This window comes from Pteronotus mesoamericanus, unplaced genomic scaffold (genome assembly GCF_021234165.1).
Source record: "Pteronotus mesoamericanus isolate MK-2021 breed Mesoamerican mustached bat unplaced genomic scaffold, CSHL_Meso_final contig_538, whole genome shotgun sequence".
Classification (NCBI taxonomy): domain Eukaryota; kingdom Metazoa; phylum Chordata; class Mammalia; order Chiroptera; family Mormoopidae; genus Pteronotus; species Pteronotus mesoamericanus.
The window spans coordinates 128,720-143,711 of record NW_026555197.1 but is presented as its reverse complement, the minus strand read 5'-3'; the positions used below and the strand labels follow the sequence as shown (position 1 = coordinate 143,711).

General features: G+C 51.1%; 1 protein-coding gene and 1 non-coding gene across 2 annotated transcripts in view; both read right to left on the bottom strand.

Moving 5' to 3' along the window:
- Nucleotides 1–763: 763 nt before the first annotated feature.
- POU2F2 (POU class 2 homeobox 2) overlaps nt 764–14,992 on the bottom strand; it is a 31,795-nt gene continuing 17,566 nt past the window's right edge. Inside the window, exons 7-16 of the mRNA XM_054579496.1 lie at nt 8,459–8,564; nt 8,283–8,374; nt 5,313–5,426; nt 5,040–5,181; nt 4,802–4,950; nt 4,550–4,726; nt 3,227–3,293; nt 1,904–2,105; nt 1,699–1,772; nt 764–1,448 (exon numbers count right to left, since the gene is read on the bottom strand). Coding sequence (XP_054435471.1) covers nt 1,108–1,448; nt 1,699–1,772; nt 1,904–2,105; nt 3,227–3,293; nt 4,550–4,726; nt 4,802–4,950; nt 5,040–5,181; nt 5,313–5,426; nt 8,283–8,374; nt 8,459–8,564 — 1,464 coding nt within the window. The 3' untranslated portion in view covers nt 764–1,107. The remainder of the gene's footprint in view (nt 1,449–1,698; nt 1,773–1,903; nt 2,106–3,226; nt 3,294–4,549; nt 4,727–4,801; nt 4,951–5,039; nt 5,182–5,312; nt 5,427–8,282; nt 8,375–8,458; nt 8,565–14,992) is intronic.
- On the bottom strand, nt 10,581–10,705 carry LOC129075425 (small nucleolar RNA SNORA2/SNORA34 family). The gene has a single exon (XR_008529642.1). It is a non-coding gene; the product is annotated as a small nucleolar RNA SNORA2/SNORA34 family (small nucleolar RNA).

Here is a 14,992-nt window from a genome sequence, read left to right as displayed (position 1 = left end):
GAGTTCTCTTTTTGGTTTCTGGTCAATGTCAAAGAACGTGAAGGATTCCACGGATAGGCACTGGAATATGAATTTTTTTTTTCAGGGAAACTGACAGACAAGGATGGAAAAAAAGACAACTTGAATGCCCTCACCTCGTTCCCCCCTTGCCTGGAACTTCCACCTTCCCATGGGCTGGGGAGGGGGGAGATCCCAGAGCAGAGGAGGGTGACCTGGTGAGGGGGATGGACAAGTGAGAGCTAGAACTTGGCAAAATGGCCTAGCCCAACCTTCAAAGGAAAACGGGGGAGGTACGGGGATGATAAGTCATCCCAGGCCTTCCCCTGTACTTTCCCCTGGCTGAGTTAGGGAGAAGGTTAAAGCGAGACCCCCCTGTCTGGGTGAGGAGAACCAGGGGTCAGGGGAGAGAGGGACACATGGTAGGGACACATTCTGTTGAGCGCAACGCTAAAAATTCTGTACATCCTTTGGATGAAGCTACTGAATATTTGGTGTAAGGTTGTTTAGGCCCTTTCTCTTTCACCTTCTGGAAAGGAACATTTGGTGGGTGGTTCTGAGCCCACCCTTCTGCCCCAGGCTGTGGCCTGTCTTCACTGGCCCAGGGCTGGGGTCTGAGGCTAGGAGGCTGGCACGTTCTCTTTTTCCTTCTTTGGCCCCCACTGGGGGAGTCAAGGTTGTGGGTTGGCCCCACGGCCAGGGTTTCCGGGTGAGGTCCGCCCTGCAAGGCTTCTCGGCCCCTGGCTGGGGGTTCTTATTTGGTGTCATAGCGGTGAGGGTGAGCACACTGAGGTCTGGCTTGCAACTGGTTTTTGGTTTGTTTAGTTTTGTGAGGGATTTTTTGGTCTGTTTTTGGTTTTTTGTTTGTTTTTCACCTCTGGTTCCTTTGGGGCAGCTGGTTTCTGTTGTGACTATTTTTGGTTTTCTTTTTGTTGGTTTCTTTCTTTCTTTCTTTTTTTGGTTGGTTGATTTTTTTTTTTTTGGTCTTTCCTCCCTTGTCACTTCTGCTCCGAGGACCCTCTACGCCCCCACCACTGGCCTCCTCGCCCTCTTCTAGGCGAGGGACCAAGGCGGGGGTCAGAGGAGTAGGAGGGGAGGCGTGGCGGGCCTTCACTCGGGCTTGGACCCTGACTCTGGCCCCCCTGGACCTCCAGGGGTCTGTGCTGCAGCCTCACTGCAAGTGGAGGAGGAGGACGAGGACGAGGACGAGGACGAGGAGGATGAGGAGAGGCCAGGAGACTTGCTGGAGATGGAGGCCGCCACAGCTGCAGCAGCTGCTGAGACCAGGCCCACGCCAGGCGGGGCACTGAGCAGGGGCAGCCCAGCGTGGTTCAAGAAGAGCGGCGAGGTCACCAGGCCAGGGCTCCCCGGGGCTGCACCAGCTGCCCCCAGCACCAGGTTCCCGCTGCCGTCAAGGCTGGTAAGGGGCAGGGTTCCACCAGAGGCCAGGGCTGGCAGGGAGAGAGAGAGGCTGGGCTGGGGGCGCCTTTCAGCATCCTGCCTGCGGCGCCCTGTCTTTCCATCAGCCCCACTGACCCCCGTGAGCAGCCTTCACACTTTCCCCAAAGGTGAGATGGGTATGAAGAGGCGAGCAATGCAGTGAGCAGGGGCAGGGTGGCATGGCTGGAGCAGCAATGGAGGGGCTCGAGGCCCCCAGGGGTGGGGCTGGTGACCATGGGAGTGACATGAGGCAGCACGCACCTTGGATAGTGGCCAAAGGGTTGTTGCTCATGAGGGCTGGACTCAGCCCGGAGCTCAACCCCACCATTGTGCTTCTGCAAGAGGCAAAGCAGAGGCATTAGCAAGGGCAGGGCCACCGGCAGAACTGGGGCTCGGCTACCCGCCCTGGAAGCAGCAGCGATCCTGCTTCTCCCCGCAGTCTCCCCACCTGCAGCTGCCCACTTACCCCGCGCTGGGGTTCAGACCCGACAAGCCGATAGCCGAGTGGCTGCCTTGAGGGCTGGGATTTGTGCTGTTGGTGGTGGCCGGGGGTGGGGGAGTGACAGAAGGGATGGAATTGAGGGGGGGCGCGGCCCCGCCCCCGCCCCCGCCCCCTCCAGCTGTCCGGCTGGGGTGGAGCGTCCCCACAGCTGAGGATAAGGTAGTAACTGCCAGAGAGAGACAGAGAAAGGGAGACTTCAGCTTCCACTTGCCCTCCACTCAGGAACCTGGGGTCAACTCCTGCCTGCCTCCTCCACCCCCCAGTCTGCCAAGATCTCCTCATTCAGAGCCTACTTAGGCCTCCCTCCCTCTCCTCCCAGGGCCGTTTCTTTGTGCCACTGCCATGATAACGGCAGTCACAGTCATCAAACAAGAGCAGCTGTCACTCACTGAGCCAGTGCGCTGCGCCCAGCGTGTGCCACCACCCTAGCACATCTTGTACGCTGCCCTGAACCTCACCCAGGGCTCCTTTTATACAGATAAGAAATGAGGGAGGAAGAAGTGGGGGCACCCAGAAGACAAAGCCCCATGGCTCCCTCTAGGGGCCAGGTCGGGGAGTGCAGCTGTGATTGGCTTTTGGCTCAGGAATTGGCCGGTTGAGAGGGCTCAGAGCCCAGACTCAGGCCAGACAGCCAGGACAGCCTTTCCTGGCTCTGTCACATCCTACCTGTGCCCTTGGGCAAGCACCTTCACCTCTCTGGCCTTCAGTTCCCTCATCAGGAAAATGGGGATAATAAAATGGGTGTGAAGATTAAATGAGTCAATATTCTTTGTAAAGCATTTAGAACAGTGCCAGGCACACCCTTACTGTTTTTTAAATCTCCACTTATTATTTACTAACCTGGGGAAGGGCAATATTGTGGGCTTTTAAAGATAGTATTCTTATGCGTGGTGTATGATGCCCTGTCCCCAGTAAAGGAGGGCTTTGTACAAAAGTGTGTACATGTGTGTGACGCTTGTATGTATATGTATATATGCATGCATATAGCTTCTGCATGTATTATACATTCACAGTAATTTTATAAAAACTGAGGCCCAGAGAGGTAAAGTCACTTCTGGTAAAGGTCACAGTTTATAAATGCCAGGAACAGAACCCAAGCACATCGCCTTTAAGCAACCCCATGCTTTTTGCTGGCCTGAAGGAGTGAGTCTGTCCTCTCCCCTCTGTCCTTCCTGCCCCCTCCTCCCCAGGCTCAGCCTTGAGGCCTATGGACACCCTGAGCCACTTGAGACCCTTGGGCTCAGGCCTGCATTGTGTCCTCCCCCACCATCTTCTGCCCTCCCTGACCTGTTGTGCTCAGGCTGCTGGAAGCTTGGGACATCGGCAAGGTCCCAGCACCCCCTTGGGGTGTGACCTGGGGAGAGAGGAGAGAAGACATGGTTAGGCCGCTGTCTCCCAGCAGCCCCTGTGGTGCTCCGTGTGGGTATGACCCCTACTCCTCTGCTCCCAGGATGGAGAAGGGGGGCTCTGGGGACAACACTCCATGTTGTGCCAGGTGCTTCCCACCATCTTTCTTCACGAGAAGCACAGGTGATCCCGAGCCACCAACAAGAGGGAATAATTCCCAACTGAGGGGCTCCCCACCTCTCCTCTGACACTATACACTTGTTGGTCTCAAGGGTGTGTCGGAGGGTTAAGGGTTAGTTGTGTCTCTGCTTCAGAGGTCTCAAGGGTGTGTCGGAGGGTTAAGGGTTAGTTGTGTCTCTGCTTCAGAGTGTTAGGATGTCCGGCGGCTTGGTTTTCTGGGAACACCCACCAGGCTTCTTCTTGGCCTCCCTGCCTCCAGTCTCATCCTTCCATCGGCCCCAGAAGCTTCACTCTAAATGTGATCCTGTCCCTGCCCAGCTCAAAACTCCTCCTTAGCTCCTCACTGCACAAGATCAAGTTCAAGCTCCTCAGTATATAACTTGGATATTTGGTCCCTCCCCACCCCCTCACCCCCATTCAATTCAATACATTCCAGCTCCAACCACACTAAACTGTACCGGAGTTCCTCAAATTGGGCTGGACACACTCTGGCTTCCAGGCCTTTGTGTGCCCCCGTCCCTTTGCCTGTCTTTCACGGGGCTGGCTAGCTCTCTCTTGCCCTTTATGACTCAGCTCAGATGGTCCTTCGCTACCCAGCATCACGGAATGGAGGGTGCTCCTCTCTGTTGTCACAGCCCTCTCCACGCTAGATGGAACAAAGGGATGTCCTGGTGTGTCTGATCCCAAGCAGGTCTGTGTGCAGCTGTAGACCCGAGTGCACACTGAGGGATGAACTAATGTCCCTGCCTCTGTCTGTATGGCTGTGCACCGTGGGGGGGATGCCTGCATCCCCTAGCTGGTATCCATCCCTGTGTGACTATGTCCTGTGATAACTGTTTGGCTGTGTCAGTGTGTGTGGGTGCTTGTATTCCCCACATGAGACCACAGCTCCCTGGGAGCTCTGTGTCCGTGTGAGACAGTGCTCCACCCACGTGACAGACTGTCCGCAAGGGTGACTCTCCTTGGTTCTGTTCTAGGCACTGTGAACAAACATGCAGATTGTGCTTCATGCACGGTGCCTGCTGAGGGACAAGGAGGCGGCAGAGTTTTGTGCCCCCGCCCCGCCCCGAGGGGTTCTGGTACCAGATGGGGGCTGTAGCTGGCTGGCTTTCCCGGGCTGGGCAGCATGGGGGCCGCACTGCAGGGGTTGATGCGTTTCTCCTTCTGGCGCCTGTTGCAGAACCAGACGCGGATCACTTCCTTCTCCATGTGCAGCTGCTCTGCGATCATCAGGATCTCCTCTGAGGTAGGCTTCTGGTTCTGCGGGCAGAGGGCTCATTAGCCCAGGCCCACTCTCCCACCAGCCCTCAGGGCTGCCCAGGACCGGGGCCTCACCGCTAGAAAACTCTTCTCTAAGGCGAAGCGGACGTTTGTCTCGATGCTGGTCCTCTTCTTGCGTCTCCGGCCAGGGAGCCCGTCGAAACCCAGGCTGGGGCTGCTCAGCTGGTTGGGGCTGGGCAGGCTGGAGTCCACAGACATAGTCTCTGTGCCCAGGAGGAGAAAGGAAGGGGGGCATGAGAGGGCGCCTCCCCCGACCCTGTGCCTGCCACCCACCTGGGAGCCCCAGTCCCACCTGCATCGTTGAGCCACTTCTCCAGGAGGGGCTTAAGTTTGCACATGTTCTTGAAGCTCAGGTTGAGGGCCTCGAAGCGGGAGATAGTCGTCTGGCTGAAGTCATTGCCGTAGAGCTTGCCCATGGCCAGGCCCACGTCACCCTGGGCCAGTGTGGCAGGGAGAGGGTGGTGGTCAGGGCAGGGTTTTTGGGTACTGGACTCACTCCACCCATCAGCTTGTCCTGTCCCCTCACCCCCTCGCCCACTGCCGGTTCAGCCAGGTGGCCCCAGACCTGCGTGAAGCCCAACTTGATGCGGCGTTGCTTGAAGGTGCGGGCGAACTGCTCCAGCTCCTCCAGGTCACTGGGCTCCTCGGGGTGGGATGGTGGCTCCAAGCATTTGGGGGGCTGCGGGTGTGAGAGGTGCGGGTCGGGCAGCATGGGGCGGGTCACGGCCTGGTGAGGAGGGCAGGTGGGCAGGAAGCAGGACGGGGGAACCAGGACGGGGCTCAGCAATGGCTGCGCAGTCCCCCTCCCCTCCATCCCTCCCTGCCTTCCAGCCTCTTCCTGCAGATTCTGCTTCACTGGCCCCCAAAAGACCCCCTTCCCCGACACCGGGCTGCCAGTTCCATCAAGGTTACACTCTGTGCCCTGACTGGCGTGGCTCAGTGGGTTGGGTATCATCACAAGAAGCAAAACATTGCCAGTTCGATTCCTGGTCCGGGCACGCGCCTGGATTGCAGGCCAGATCCCCAGTTTGGAGCATGAGAGAGGCAACTGATCAATGTTTCCCTCACACATTAATATTTCTCTCCCCTTCTTTCTCTGTCCCTTTCCCTCTCTCTAATATATATATATATATATATATATATATATATATATATATATATATATATATAAATTTTTTTTTTTTTAAAGTTACACTCTGCTGCCCTACGTGTGGCCTCTCACTGCTAGAACTCTCTGCAGATTCCCTCCCAGGCTGCAAACCCCCAGAAGGAGGGTTCTTGCACCACGAGCTCTTTTCCTGGAGCTGGGACAGTGAGTCCTCTCAGACAGGAAACAAGGACTGTCTCTGCTACAGAACTGAGGGTACTCATCAGCCTCAACTTCCCAGGGCCTCAGTTTCCCCCTGTTCTGCCTACCCCATGGGGTTGTTGAGGGAACTTGGTTTAAAATGGTACACTGTTCCCTAGTTGGTGTGGCTCAGTGGATTGAGTGCCAGCCTGTGAACCAAAGGGTCACCAGTTTGATTCCCATTCAGGGCACATGCCTGGGTTGCGGGCCAGGGCCAGTAGGGGGGCGTGTGAGAGGCAACCACACATTGATGTTTCTCTCCCTCTCTTTCTCCCTCCCTTCCCTTCTCTAAAAACAAATAAAAATAATAATAAAATCTTTAAAAAAATAAAATGGTAGGTTGCAAATAAAGTAAAAGTATTAAAAAGCAGATGGAAAGGGCAACTGGGGGATTTACAAAGAAGCAATAGCTCTTCCTGAAATGCTTCATCTCCCTAAAAACAAGGGATCTGAAGCAGATGGTAGGTGCAGAGAAGTTGGTCACACAAGTCCTTGATCTGTTATCTAAAACCTGGGCCAGATCTGTTTCGGAATTCAGAAGTGTTCAGATTGTAGAAAGCCTACATGGGGCATATATCATAGATGGTGTGACCCCCTCCCCCCCCCACCATCAGGGTCAAACCATCACCCTGTAACTGGGCACATTAACAGTTCTCAGTAAAGCCTGAATCACACGAGAGAGAAAGAAAAGTCACTGGCCACCCTGCATCAGGTCAGGACAGGTTTTGCAGCCAAATGACTTCTGGTGTCCACATTACAAGAACGGCTTGATTTCAAAACATTTTTCGATTTCGGAATTGCAGCTAAGCCCTCTATTGGTCTATAAACTTTTAGGGCTTTCTAAATAGTTCATATTTTTTTTTGAAAGGGCTGTTACAAAAATGGGTAGGAGGGAGCTTTGAAATCTGTAAAGGATTGTGAAAGATTACTACGAAAGTCTAGAGCCTGGGCAGCAAACCAGGAAAGACCACGGAGGCCGGGCAGGAGGAGGCCGAGGTGGCCTGCAGAGTTCACACCCTGTTCGAGGGGACCTCTGCTCCGGCCAGTGGCCAGCTGCCAACTGCCGTCACACCATGTGGACACAGATCAGTTTTGCCAGGGTTGCTGGTTTGTCAAGAAAAGGTGCGAATCTGGCATTTTCTGGGAATTCTGTCAACTAATTCAACTTTAAAAATATGGTGTGGGCTAACCCTGGCTGATGTGGCTCAGTGGATTGAGCACTGCCCACAAACCAAAAGGTCACCAGTTAGATTCCCAGTCAGGGCACATGCCTGGGTTGCAGGCCAGGTCCCCAGTTGGGGGTGTGCGAGAGGCAACCCATTGCTGTATCTCTCACACATCCATGTTTCTCTCCCTCTCTTTCACCCTTCCCCTCTCTCTAAAAATAAATAAATAAATAAATAATATGGTAGAGGCTGAATAAAACATATCTGTGGGCCCTTGTTTTCAGTGTGTGGTCTAGGAAGAGGGTGCAAACTAGTACCCAACAGGGCCTTCCTCAGAGACCCTCCATTTGGAGTCCTGGAAGAGACCCAAGGCACTTGAATCTAAAGGCTTTCTAACCCCCCAAATTTCCTGTGTTTGTGCACATGTGCAGTCAGGGGTACTTGGGGTCAGATCCAAACCTTCCATCAAATTCTCAAAGGAGTCCATGTGCCTGAAAGATTAAGAGCCACTGGTTTGGTTGACTTCCCTCATTCTGCAGAGCAGTGATTTTCAACCTTTTTCATCTTGTGGCACACATAAACTACGAAAAATCTGCAGCACATCAAAAAAACTTTTTTGCCAATCTGATAAAAAAAAATTGGTATAATTTTGATTCATTCACACCAGACAGCTATCGTTGTGTTGGCTGTTGTCATCTTTTTAAAATTGACAATCTAAGAAAAAAGATCAGTGCTCCTAAGTAGTCAAGTATTGCATGTTTTAAAAATCCTTGCAGCACACCTGTGGAAAATCGCTGCTGCGGAGGAAGATGCAGACAGAGGAAATGGCTTCCCTAAGGTCCCACAGCAACTTAGTGGTAGAACAGGGCTGGGTTCCAGGTTTCCCAACACCCGTCCTGGCCCCGTGGTTGTGGAGTGGGCCAAAGGGAGAGGAGACCCTCACCCTCAGCCCCACCCTCATTCACCCAGCCCTCCACAGCCCTGCTGCCGGCCCAGCCTGGTGCGCTCGGGGGACACTCACCTGCGTGGGCAGCCCGGCCCGGGGCTGGGAGGTCAGGAGAGCTCCCTGGGTTTGCTGAGGTAGCTGGAATAGATTTGGCGTCGGTAGCAGGCCTGGGAAGACAAGGGGGACAGCCAGGGTGAGGGGGAGGGGAGTTCTGTGGGGGCATCAGGGAGGCCACCAGGTGAAGGCCTTACCTGGCTGACTCTGCTGGGCCTGCGGCAGCAGGAACTGAGCAGGTGGCTGGAGGTGATGACCCGGCACGAGCACCAGCTGTTGGAGCTGGAGGAGCTGCTGTATGTCCTGGCAGGGAGGGGGATGGACAGAAAGACAGCCTGAGCCCCTCTGCCTCACCTGAACCATCAGGGGTGCTGCACAGGGTGGCCAGGCAGCAGATGGGGAGGGACAGAGCAGGGGGTCTCTGAACAGCACACCTGAGCTAAGGGCACCTGGGAGGTTTGTCCCAACCTTAGGCTTCCAGGGTGTCCTACCTGGGCCATCCCAGGAGGGCTCACTCTTTATTTACCTTTTCTTTCTTGATGAAGTATTTGCCTTGTCTTACATCCCCATAGAATAAAGAGAATTGTTAAAAAATGTAAATCAGACCAAGTCTTCTCTCCTTTTAAAATACTCCCGAGACAAATGGTATCATGTCTGGACTGAACTTCAGAGTATTGCAGCACATAGTGAGTCAGAAGATTGAACAACCACTTTGGAAAACTTCGGCACTGTTACAGTTGAACTGTGTTTCCCCCAAAATGCATATGTTAGAATCCCCACCTCTTGACCCCTAGTGTGTGCCCTTACTGAGATATGGGGTCTTTGCAGATGATCAAGTTAACATGAGGTCACTAGGCTGGGGCCTGATCCACTATGACTGGTTTCCATACGAAAAGGGGGAATTTGGACACAGACAGACACGCACAGAAGTAAGATGATGTGAAGACACAAGGAGAAAATGGCCCCCTACAAGCCAGGGAGAAAGGCTGAAACAGACCCTTCCTTCACAGCCCCCAGGAGGAACCAACCCTGTTGATACCTTGATTGTGGACTCTTAGCCTCCAGAACTGCAAGAGAATAAATTTCTGTTTTTTAAGACACTCAATCTATTGTTCTTTGTTGCAGCAGCTCTAGCAAATGAATACAGGCACTGTTTACTAAAGCCGATTCCATACCTGGGTTTGAGCCACCACAAGTGGCTCAAAAGAAGTTTACACTTGTGAGTACGCCAAACAATTAATTCTTGTATTACTACTTATTAATTATTGTAGTATCTTCCATACGAACAACTGTAAACCTAGTTTTGCCCTACCCTGCATATTACCTACAGTTAAAATACTTTTTGCTTCTGAGAACTTGGAAAGATGACACATGCTCCTCAATTCCTCCCAATGCTATTATTATTCCAAAGACCAATTTAATGTCCCAGGAGGTGAACCACTGGGGGAAAATAAAAGGAACTCAACACTAAGTGCTTATTTCTCCAATATATGAACAGCGGTTTAAAATCAGTAAGAAAAAACCTAATGACCCAATAGTAATCTGGTCAACAGATAGGTCTGATGACTGCCCAGCAAAAGAAAAAAAACAGCTCTGAATGAAAAAATATTCAGAGTTACTCACAATAAGATAAACACACCTACAACAGCACCGAGACACTATTTTTACCTATCAGATCAGCAAAGATAACAGTGAATAACATGCTATGTTAGGGTGTGAGGGGAAATACTCTTGCACTTTGCTGGTGGGAGAGTAATTTGGCAATGTCTATCAAAGTTACAAATGCACATACCTTTTGACTCAGCCATTCCACGTCTAGGGATTTATCTTAAGGATATACTCATACTTGCGCAAAGTAGCCTCTCTAAAAGGATAGCCCCAACTGCAAGCTGCGTGTTAGCAAGAGTGGAAACAGCTGAGCATGCAGCAGCAGGGGACAAGTGAGTGCATCAGGGCAGATCTTTACAATGAAATATTAGGCACTCGTGAAAAATAACAGGGATGATCTTTGTGCCCTGATACGGAGCAACCTCCAAGAAGTTCTGTTGAGTAGAAAGCTCAAAAGGCAGAAGAGTGGGTATGATGTGTGCTACTCTTTGTGTTTTTAAAAAATTATATCTAGGTATCTGCTTGGGTATACATGGATTAGACCTAGAAAACTATACCAGAAACTGGCAACACTGTAAACCTTCTGTATCTCTTGAATTTTCATCATTTAGTTAGTCCAAATAAAGAAAGAAATATTGAACAGTCACTTCTGCCCAGCAGTTCTGCTTTCCCAACCATTCGTTTTGCCACATTTTTTCCCCCCAATGACTCAGATGTTTCTTTCTAATGAATTGACCATTAAATTCCCTAAGTTCTGAAATGGCCAACAGGCCATAGGAAGACATTCCTTTAGGCTCCTGCTTGAAACCACTCATCTTGCCACATTCCAAGGCTGTTCCCTGTCTGCCTGTGAAGGTCTCTGTGTGCTTTGGAGAGTGGATGGGGTACCCGGATGCTCCTGACCTTTCACCTTTCTCACTCTTACTGCTAATCATCCAAGATTACAGTTTAAGGGATTCGAAGTCCTAATGCTCTATCCTTAGAAACTGTGTCCATGGTGCCTTCCCTTTCACAACCCCCTACCTACTCATCAATAAAAACTGCATGGCTGTCTCCCTCCTGCATGCGGACTGGCCCTGAAGCGAGGGAAGCTTGGGCTTCCGCCCCACCGCGATGGGCCCTCCCAAGAACCCATACCTAATTTTGGTCTCATAATTTTGTCTTCCTTTTCTCTAAAAGGCCCTGAAAATTGTATAAAATTCACGTCCCACAAAACGGTACCCACCTGCTCCACTCTGCATTTCTCACAATGCATTGTGTTTGCTTACCTATACTTTCCTCTGCTAGACTGAAACTCTAGAAGGCAGAGGCCAAGTCTTGTTCTTCTTTATTGATCAATTGATTGATTGATTGGTTTTAGAGACAGAAGAAGGGAAGGAAAGGAGGGAGAGGGAGACATCGATTTGTTGTACCACTTATTTATGCATCCAGTGGTTGATTCTCTTTTTCTTTAAGATTATATTTATTTATTTTTAGAGAGAGGGGAGGGGAAGGAGAAAGAGAAGGAGAAAAACATCGATTGGTTACCTCTTGCATTCCCTCAACCAGGGACCTGGCCCGCATCCCAGGCATGTGCCCTGACCAGGAATTGAACTGGCGACACTTTGGTTTGCAGTACGACACCCAACCCACTGAGTCATGCTGGTCACGGCTTATTGGTTGATTCTTTTCTTTTTTTAAAAATTGTATTTGTTTATTTTTAGAGAGCGAGAAAGAGAGGGAGAAAGGGAGAGAAACATTGATGTGCGAGACATACATCAACTGGCTGCCTCTCGCGCTCCTCCTACTGGAGACCTTGCCTGCAACCCAGGCTTGTGCCCGACTGGGAATAGAACCGGTGACCTTTCGGTTTGCAGGCCAGCACTCAACCCACTGAGCCACAGCAGCCAGGGCTCATTGGTCGATTCTTGTATGTGCCCTGACTGGGAATGGAACGCACAATTTTGGTGTATTAGGACGATGTTCTAACCAATTGAGGTACCCTCCCAAGGCCCATGTCTCATTCTTCTTGCATCACTAAAACTTAACAGGGCCTGGTAAGCTTCCACTAAAAGCCCATTGAGTTGAATCAAATAAGAACAGAAATAAGGTTGTATTACTAGTGTTTTCCTGATTTTCTATAACCCTTAGCTTGTTAATTAAAATATTTAACTACTGTCTTTCCCAAGCTTGACACTCAGTGAAACACCCTCTTTCCCCCCAAAAGCCTGAAAGAGTGGTGTCTGCAGATTTCTCTCTGAATCAGCAGGAGGAGGAAAAGAGTGGAGAAGATGAAGCTCAGTTTGCAGTGGGGTCGCACAGTGAGGAGTCCAAGTAAAGAATTTAACCACAGCCCATCCACCATTACTCAGACCATAAACTCGGTTCCCTCATCCCCATCCTCTCCCCAATTCATCCAATCCACCACACATCTCACCCAAAAAAGTTATAAAGGTTTTGTGCTCCCTCTGAATTCTTTGGTGTCTCATAAAACCTACTGTCTCTTATCAAAATTAAAAAAAAAAAAAGGATAGTCCTGATTGGTGTGGCTCAGTGGGATAATTGTACAGCAAACCGAAGGGTTACCAGTTTAATTCCCAGTCTGGGCACCTGCCTGGGTTGCAGCTCAGGTCTTCAGTTGGGAGCATGCGAGAGGCAACCCATTGATGTTTCTCTTGCACATTAATGCTTCTCTCCCTCTCCCTCTCTTTCCTTCTCTCTAAATATAAATAAATAAAATCTCTTTAGAAAATGTATAAAATAAAATATATTGTCATCAGAAGTATTTTGAATTGTGATCATGGTAATCGATGGGCTCCTTTAATCAGCACATTACTTAAGATCAAGCAATAGGGGAAATGACTGTAATCTCAAAGCAATAATGAGTGAAAACAGTATTTTAAGAGACTTGCAACAACTATACGGAATATGGAAGTAGTTGTGTGTCCCATTGGTGACAAAGCCCAAGTACGGCTGCATCACTGCCGGCTATTGTCCATATTCATAATAGAAGGAAATACTGCGCTCCTCATGAGAGGACAGTAAACATCAAGACATCATTGTTTTCCCATCTGAGTTCATGGACCCGCTGAATTCTTCCCACAGACCCCAAGGCAGGGCGTTCTGTGGAACTGTAGTTCCTGCTCTAAAATATTAATCGAACCAGAAAATGTCCTTTGGGTTTCATCACATTTGTAATATAATCGAACTCCTTGTCGTGGCCCTGACTGAGCCAGACCCCTGCTCGCCTCTGCTTCCTCACCCCCCATCACTTTGTCACTCCTTGACTCTAATCCAGCCACACTGGTTTCCTTCCTGTTACTGAACCGCAAAAAGAACTCCCCACCTCAGGTCCTCTGTACATGCTGTTGCTTTGTACCTACCCCCCTTTTAAATCCTCACCCCAAAACATGCTTATTAATTTTAGAGAGAGACGAAGGGGGAAGGAGAGAGAGAGAAACATTGATATCAGAGAGAAACATTGATCGGTTCCCTCCAGCATGCGCCCCACCTAGGGATTGACCCTGCAGGGTCCCAGTTATGTACCCTGACCAGGAATCGAACCTGTGACCTTTTGGTGTACAGTGTGATGCTCCAGCCAACTGAACCACCAGGCCAGGGCCTTCCTCCTCTTTTTCCTCTGCACATGACTGCCCCCTCCTCATCATTCAAGTCTCTATCAAACGCCTCCTCCTCAGAGAGGCCTCCTCTGGCTGCTCACTCTTATAAGGAGCCTGCCTCCCTTTCCCTCAGTCACTCTCTAGCCCATTGCATTCTTTTCTTTCCGTCACAGCAGTTGTCAGCTTCCTGTCTATCTCCCCAGAGAGAGTGGGTGCCGGCTGCAGAGGGCACACACTTGTCTGCCTTATTCCTCACTGTATCCCCCATGTAGAAAGGTGCCTGGACATGGAAGACATTCACTAAATGTTTGTTGACTAGGGGAATTAAAGAATGAGAGAGAGAGAAGACTCTGGTGACCAGTGAGCTGGCTCAGGACTGGATTGGCCAGTAGGTGGCCCCATTTCTCCACAATCTAAAGTCAGGGTACCATCTGAAGCCACTTGGGGGCGCATTACTACCAAGTCAGACAGCAGAGAAGTTGAGAGTGCAGAAATGCTAGTGGTGGAAAGGGCCCCTGCCAGAATATTCAGTGTATCATCTGCTCAGTCTCTAACCTGTGAGAAAGATTAGCACGAGGGCTAGCACACCCCACCGAAGCCAAGAAGCGAAGAGACTCATTCTTGCTCATTGCTGTGCTCAGATCACCCCCACACCAGTGCAAGCACCTAACAGGCCACCGAGTTCTCAGCGAATGAATGAGGTAATATCTAGGACTCGTGGTGTTTGAGGCAGGCTGTCCTTTGCTGCAGCTTGGATCTTGGCCACAGATGGGGGCAGAAAGGCTGAGATGCATGGTTTATACGACACACAGGTGACCTGGAGTATACATGTTCGTTTTCCCATCTGGCTTGGTGCCAGCTCGGGGGAAGGAACTAGAGGAGGCCTGAGGCCAGAGCAGCAGTGTACCCAGCCCAGGTGCAGCGCCTCACCCCTGCGTACCAAGAAGACTCCCCTGGCCCCCGGCATAGGCCCCCACACCTGCTCTGACAGCCACCACGACTGGAATGGTGTCGGCGTGTACGTCGACACCCACTGGCCATCCCTGATCTGACAACCTATGACCAGTTCTAAGACATGGACAGCCTAGAGTTCAGTCCAGAGTGGGGAGGACAGGAAGGGATGGGGTCTGGAGACCACGTGAATTATGTTGTGACCGACAGTGTTCAAAACGAGGACACGATTGTGTCAGTTTGCCCAGTGGAGGAATAAGCCCCCCGGGAAGGCAGTGAGCGCCTGTCCTGAGGGCAATCTGGGTAAAATTGCACCCCCACCTGCCCAGAACAGTGCACAGGGTAGACCAGAGGAGGGCCACGGCCCCTTCCAGCTGAGAACCTTGGGGGCTTGACCTTGGCCCTCTTGCCTGCTTCTTGCTCTGTGACTTGGGGAAAGCCAACTCCCTCCAGCCTCGTTCTCCCTAACTCTGTAGGGTGATAATGCACAGTGTCCTGGAAAGACCCAGGCCCTGTAGATAGCCAGAAACTTAACTTCGTTCCTCACACATCATGGGACTGCAGGCACCTCGC